General features: G+C 40.8%; 1 protein-coding gene across 1 annotated transcript; it reads right to left on the bottom strand.

The window, feature by feature from the left end:
• Nucleotides 1-2,153: 2,153 nt before the first annotated feature.
• LOC139665487 (E3 ubiquitin-protein ligase TRIM39-like) lies at nucleotides 2,154-3,542 on the bottom strand. Its single transcript, XM_071544516.1, has one exon. It carries the CDS (start codon nucleotides 3,540-3,542, stop codon nucleotides 2,154-2,156), a length of 1,389 nt encoding a protein of 462 aa, XP_071400617.1.
• Nucleotides 3,543-7,611: the final 4,069 nt, after the last annotated feature.

Here is a 7,611-nt window from a genome sequence, read left to right as displayed (position 1 = left end):
TACAAAGAAATGAGAGGCTCCTAATTCCCAATCTTAACACCTTTAATGTGTTCATGAGATCAAATCATTGCAGCTAATGGTTCAATAGCAATGGCAAACAGTGCAGGTGACATTGGGCAACCATGTCTTGTGCGTCTTGAAAGCAGGAAGGGTTTAGAATAGTTGGTATTTGTTCTAACAATAGCCACGGGAGGACTGTAAAGAATTTGTACCCAGAAACAAAATTTAAAACCAAAGTTGAATCTTCTAAGGACAGACATAAGGTACTTCCATTCAACTCTGTCAGTAAATTCTGCTTACTGCTGGTTCATAGTGAGCAACCTTCTCTCACCTGAACAAATCAATATTTTAAGTCTCTTCTTTCTGTTTTTATCTCTGTATTTTGCTGGTGTTTTTTCACTATGCTTCCGTGTTTCATGACTGTGCACATACACTAAACAAAATAAATCTAAACTAACTAACTAACTAACTAGATATACTAATACATATATTGTAGTCTGCTATTTTCTGTACCAGACATTTGTGGGAGAAAAAGTTGCAGCAACGATGAGCAACTGGGAGGCTAACAGTAGAATAAGCTTCAATTCTTACATCACCAACATTACACACAACCAGTAGTAAGGAGGTCAGAGGTCACAGCACTCAGATAATAGACCCCAGAATAACCATGAAGAGAGAAGTGTTGCAGGAATTCTGACTTTGAGGTTTTGACATTATTCTACACAGTATGAAATAATGCTTTGTCATGGCTGTAAATGATTACACAGCTACTCACATTACAGAACCATTCAACTTCATTCTTTATTGAGCTCAGAGTCAAAGGTATCCAAAGGTAAGGAAGTAATGTCATAGATTACATTAGCAGGCAGTCAGTAATTAATATTTTATATTCTGTTGATTTATCTCACTCTCATACCCAGAGAAACTTAGAGTACAACAGTAGAATCAGCTTCAATTCCTAAATCAGCAACATTACAAGCAGCAAAGAGTAAAGGCTGATTTATGGTAGGGCGCTCAACCTTTGATAAGTGTCGCTCGACAGAAATTGCGTATTTTCAACAGAAAAAAGTGTCTCTCGTCACTTTCCTTTCATGTCGCGCACTTGGAGAATTTTGTTATGTCGCGGACACCGTCACATTTTGTCGCGTAATGTGATTGGGTAGTCGCATTGCGTCACACTAACGTCGCTATGGAGATTGTAGTTTTCACTGAACTGAACGTCCTTATTGATATTTTGGTCTGTAACTTTTTCGTCCTTGTTTAATTAGTTTAGCTTAGCTCGTAGCAAATATGGAGGGTATAGATGAAAGACTGGCAGAACAAGTTAGACAGTATCGCCACCTGTATGATTCTTCAATGAAAGAATACAAAGATGTGCAGATGGCATTGACGTCATGGAAAGAGATTGCCGATACCCTGAATATCAGTGTGTTGGACTGCAAACGTCCGTGGAAAAATCTACGGGACAGGTAGGCTATGTTTACTATCCTTGCTATCTTTATTGGTTAGACGAAAATGTTACAGTAGACTAAACAATAACCACTCGGGGAAAAAAGTGAAACTTAAAATCTCTTCCTCTTCAATTAACTCACTGATTTAATCAAATCCCTCCATTATTAAAATACAGAAGGATACAAAGTAGCACAAATATAGATATAAAACAAACAAGCTGTCTAAGCTATACACCGATCGGGATGATATAATGTAACTAAACAAGGCGGCTGGAGGATAGCGTCTGGTTACCATGGAGACGACTGAAACCTTGCGCCGAAACATAAATTACAAACGTCGCGCGGCTCTTTATTTTCTGTCGAGCGACACTTATCAAAGATGTCGAGCGCCCTACCATAAATCAGCCTTAAGGAGGTCAAAGGTCAGAGGTCACAGCACCATGACAACAGATGGAACAAATATTTCTGTGATCCAGAATGATCCTGATGATAGAGAAGAGAAGGGAAAGGAAATAGAGCTGCATGATATTGACAAATATTCATGCTGTGAAAACATCATCATTGTCATCATCATCCTCATCATCATCATCATCATCATCATCATCATCATCATCACTTTCATCATCATCATCATAATCACTATCATCAGCATCCTTATCCTCAACATCATCTTAATCATCATCATCATCATCATCATCATCTCTAACTGTGCTGTTCCACTGTTACAGAGACCTTCATTGGTAATATCTTCAGAGTATTCACAGCATTAATGAATGGAAACAGCCTGTCAGTGAAAGTGTGTGTGAAGGTGTGTATGTGTGTGTTAGTATCAGGATCAGAGAATGACAGCTTTCCTCTGGTCCAGTCCAGATGCAGTCTGATCCTCTGGGGTTTATTCTTCACTGGGAGAACAGTGACTGGATCTGGTGGAGAGTACGCTCTGTATTCACCATCATAGAACATTATTCTCCATGATCTATCCCATATGTCTTCCTTCCTCTGGACAGACTCTGCTGCCACACCCAGTCCCCAGTATGTGTTGTTCCCAACCTCAACATCCCAGCTGTGAGTTCCTGAGTTAAAGCCCTCTGATCCCAGGACCCAGAAATATTTAAACCTCTCTGGATTGTCAGGAAGCTGCTGTTCTTCTCCATATCTCACACTGGTCAGATCTTCAGACAGGATGAGTGTTGGATCAGCAGTGTTTGGGTCCAGAATCACAGGAGTGTAGGAGACCATCTCCTTCATCTTGCCCCAGACTGTGAAGCTCAGGTTGCCCAGGTGTTTGGCCTCGTCTATCAGAGCTCCTGAGACCAGCTGTGGATCCTCCAGCAGGAGACGCTGGACTCTTTCCACTGTAGCCTTGTAGTTCTGCAGGAACGAGACGTCTTCAGCTCTCGGCTCCTTCTCTATGGCTCTGACTGTGTCTGAAAGAGCTGCTATCTCTCTGCTCAGACCCTCGATCTTCTCCTTCATCGTCCGACTCTTCTGCTCCTCTTCCTCCCTCAGTGCAGCGATCCTGGCCTCCTCTTCCTCTTGTAGAAACCGGTGAAGCTTCTTAAACTCCTCCTTAATCTGCCTCTCTGTGCGTCGGGCCTGGACCTTAATGTGTTCTGCTGTTTGATCACAGTTTCTTTTAATTTGATTAAAGAGCTTCAGTTTCTCCTGTAATGGCTTCAGTGATTTCTGGAGTTCCTCTTTGTGATGCCGTGCAGCTTCATCGATGGGTCTGCATCTGTGGTTGGTGTGTGTTTCTGAATCTCGACAGACAACACACACTGGCTGCTGATGGTCCAGACAGAAGAGCTTGAGTTTCTCAGTGTGCAGACTGCAGAGAAGCTCAGACTCTGCTGAAGCTCTCTGATCTCTCTCCAGTAAGAAAGCCTCACACAGGTTCTTTAACACCAAGCTAATAGGTGGGTTTCTCTTTGAAGATCTCTTACAAAGTGGACACTCATGTATTCGTTTCCTTCTCCACCACTTCTGCAGACAGGCTTTACAGAAGCTGTGGCTACATGACAGGACGACAGGATCTTTAAATATGTCAAGGCAGACAGGACAGGACAGATTCTCCTCTGATCTGGAAGCCATTTTCTCTCTGAGTGAAGCTAAAAACAGACCAGGCAGACGGCTCAAACAGGAAATCAGTCAGTCAGTCAGTTGTGGTGCCGCTCCCTCCTCTAGAAAATTCCTTTAAAGTTACTTTCACTTTGAGTCGTGGTTCTTTTAAAACTCCCGTTCAGTGTGTGGAGTCAGCAGGAGGTTGAAGTCGCAGTATTCCAGTATTCCAGTATTCCAGTATTCCAGTATTCCAGTATTCCCAGTTTTCCCAGTATTCCCTCCTGTAGCTGTTTGGTCTGAAGGTGAATCTTGTCGTCTGTCTCTCGGTGTGTCTCTCTCTTCTCAGTTTCCTGGTTTACCTCAGGTGAGTCAGATCGGGTGGAGCTTTGTCAGACCAGGGTTGAGTTTCATTCCAAACATACTTTCACTATTCAGATCACAGCTAATCATACTCCTTGGGGAGAATGTGCTTACCTGCCTTCTTACTTTTTATGTATACATGCACAAAAACATACACACACACACACACACACACACACAAATACACAAATCAAACACATAAATCAACACCCAGCAGTGAAAATCAACTGGAGTCTGAGATGGTAGACCTGTGGATTTTTTTGAGGTGTAGCTAAGTACTGCAAATAACTTTTTATCTGTAAAAGAAAAAAATATGAATTTATTATAAATTAATAAATTAGAGATTCTCCTCAGACAAGACAAAATCCAGTTCAGTTATGATCTAGCTGGTAAACACTCTAAAGTGGTTTTAAATAAATGTTTTCCCCTTACCTGTTTCTGAATCTCAACAGACAACACACACTGGCTGCTGATGGTCCAGACAGAAGAGCTTGAGTTTCTCAGTGTGCAGACTGCAGAGAAGCTCAGACCCTGAAGTTTTGGAGGCCATTTTCTCTGAGTTAAGCTAAAAACAGACTGGGCAGACTGTTCAAACAGAAAATCAGTCAGTCAGTTGTGATGCCGCTCCCTCCTCTAGAAGGTTCCCTTAAAGTTGCTTTCACGTTGAGTTGTGATTCTTCTAAAACTCATATTCAGTGTGAACAGACAGCAGCAGGTTGAAGTCGCAGTATTCCTGTATTCCAGTATTCCAGTATTCCAGTATCCCAGTATTCCCTCCCGTAGCTGTCCTCCCTCAGTGGAAGTCGTGGGTTTGGTCTCAAGGTGAATCTTATCATCTGTCTTTGGGTGTGTGTCTCTTCTCAGTGAGGAGAGGAAGTTTTAGGACTTTTTTGTCAAACTACTTTTTTGCCATTTGAGGAGTTGCTATGATGGGGCAAAGTTGTAGAGCAAGGACAGCCAGATAAATGTTCCAGGTTTCAAGTCTGTTGGATCAACCTTTGAGTTCTAGCCTTTTGAAAAAAAAAAATTTGACTTGTACCATCAGATATATTGAATTGATAATAGATTCCACAATAATCTCCTAAAGTAACTGAACAATTTAAAGTTTGAATGGAGTTGCAAGTGTGTGTGCAAAGTTTTGTGGAGAAGAATAAACTTGAACCAGTAAGTTGTGGGATGTGATGACAGAGCCAAGCCATCTAACGTAGAGAGAAGAGGAGGGGGCCGAGGATGGAGCCCTGAGGGACACCAGTGGAGAGGATGAGCACTAAAGACAGACTTCCTCTCCACGATATCTGATGAGACAGAGATAAGAGATAAAAGAAACAAGAAGTTGCCAACTTGAGGGATTAAAGAAAAGGGGGGACTCTTGTTGGTCTGTCACCACATGACCACAGTACTAAATAAGATTACAACCTTGGTGGACCCCGCTGCCTTGTTTAAAGAATTCTGTTCTCTTTTGTCTGATTTTTACAGCACACATTTTTTCAGAATATTTGCATTTAATCAAATCATATATTTGGCCCCCAATTCCATTTCTGAGTAATTGATAGAAGAGACCATTGTGCCATACTGAATGGAAAGTTTTCTTAAATCAATAAAGCAGGCATATATTTTTCCTTTAGGTTTTTGGTGCACGTGTTTTTGAATAAGGGTATGGAGGGTAAGTATGTGGTCTGTTGTTCTATGCTTTGGCATAAAGGCAATTTGGGATTTACTTAGTACATTGTTTTCCACAAGGAAGGATATAATTCTTGAATTTATAATGCTACAGAATAGCTTCCCCAGGTTAGAGTTCACACATACTCCTCTATAGTTGTGGGGGTTCAGATTATCACCTCTCTCTCTCTCTCTCTCTCTCTCCCTCCCTCCCTCCCTCCCTCCTGTGTGTTGGTATAGAGGTTCATCCTAATGGACGACCCAGGCAGGCTGTACACTGTCATCCAGGAAGACCTGCCAGCAGCCAATGGGATCATCCACATCATCGACCAGCCAATCACAAACACACTTCCTGATCGACCCCGGGACGAACAGGTGGGTTAAAGGGATAGTTTCAGTTTTCAGGGGAATTTGGCTATTTCTCCTACTTACCCAGAGTCAGAGGAACTTGTGGACTCATGTCTTTGCGTACTGTTTAGGGGATCGAGTAGCAGCTCCTCTCAAAAGTAGGAAATAAACTTTTTAACTTCTCCAAGATGGATGGCCGCTCTAACAAAGCTATACATTGTAATTTACATACACTACTAGTCAAAAGTTTGGACACAGCTGATTTAATTTACTATGTTTATCATTATCTTAAAGCCATTTTGATCTAAAGGATTATGCTTAAATGCTTGAAAGCTGTTTATATAAATAATGAAGTTGATGACTATGTATGAATTTCTTTCCAAGGCAAAGGGCTAGTATAATAAATAAATAAATAAATATAAATGTGAGCTATTTATTTGTTTATTGGTGTTTTATGTATTAATTTACGCATTTTTATAAATATTCCCACATTTATTTTACCATTTATTGATTCATTCATTTATTGATTTATTTATTCCTTTATTTGTTATTGTATTTATTTATCTATTTATATTCCTTTATTTATTCCTTTATTTGTTATTGCATGTATTCATTCATTCATTCATTTATTCCTTTATTTGTAATTCATTCATTCATTCATTGATTCATTCATTCATTCATTTCTTAAAATTACAGTTCTGGTCCTTCATAAAGGGCGGCTACTTTAAAGAATCTAAAATATAAAATAGCTTTGATTTGTTTAACACTTTTTTGGTTACTGCATTATTCCATTTGTGGTATTTCATAGTTTTGATGTCTTTACTATTATTCTAATATGTGAAAAAGTAGTTTGACGACTTCTTCTTCTTCTTCTTCTTCTTCTTCTTCTTCTTCTTCTTGTGTCCAGTTTGCTGATAAGACGATCGGAGAGATTCTGACTCAGGATGGAAAATACAACCGCTTCCTGTCTATGGTTGATGTGAGTAGCCAATAGCGTCGCACTGACACTTTGTTGTAAAATGACATCACTCCTGGTTGATGCTCTGATGACACCATGCAGAATGCAGAGTACTGTAATCCCAGCACACAGCGCCCTCTGCAGGATTATGGCTTTTATACAACAATTCCTGTAGATTAGGTCACCATAATCCAGGATTGGTAAAATGGTCATCATAAATCATAAATGGTCTAGGGTGTGCTTTGCAGAGTGGGTGAAGGAGGATGCTTTATTGTGGTAGAGGAAACCAATGCATGTTTTAACTTTGGAAAACAGGGTGTTGAGTTTGAAAGGAAAGTGAACTATCAAGCCAAACACCAAGATATTTATATATGTTGACAAAGTCTAGCTCTGTGCCATCCAGAGAGGTGATGTTTGGTGTTTAGAAGAAGGTGAAGGTTGAAAAAGGCGTATTGGATGCTGTTCTGAAAAGCTCTGAAAGCAGTGTTCAGAGAGAGAGGCACAGAACGGTGTCGTCAGCATACAGATGGATGTGAGAGTTGCCAGCAGCATAAGCAACATTGTTTATGTAAATCTTGAAAAGGTCGGACAGAGAATGGACCCCTGAGGAACACCCATGGGCAGGGGGTCAGACAGCCAACCCTCTACTCTCTCAGACTCTCAGACTGAACACGGCCAGAGAAACAGCTGCTGAACCATGCCAGACATTCCTCTGTGAAACCGAGGTCTTTCAGCCCGTCAAACAGGATGCAGTGGTCCACTGAGTCAAAAGCC

Source organism: Centroberyx affinis, unplaced genomic scaffold (assembly GCF_046629955.1).
Source record: "Centroberyx affinis isolate AG114_WGS23_722 - 3 ecotype Tasmania unplaced genomic scaffold, CSIRO-AGI_Caff_v1 ptg004597l_1, whole genome shotgun sequence".
Taxonomy (NCBI): Eukaryota; Metazoa; Chordata; class Actinopteri; order Beryciformes; family Berycidae; genus Centroberyx; species Centroberyx affinis.
This window is presented reverse-complemented; position numbering and strand designations above follow the sequence as displayed.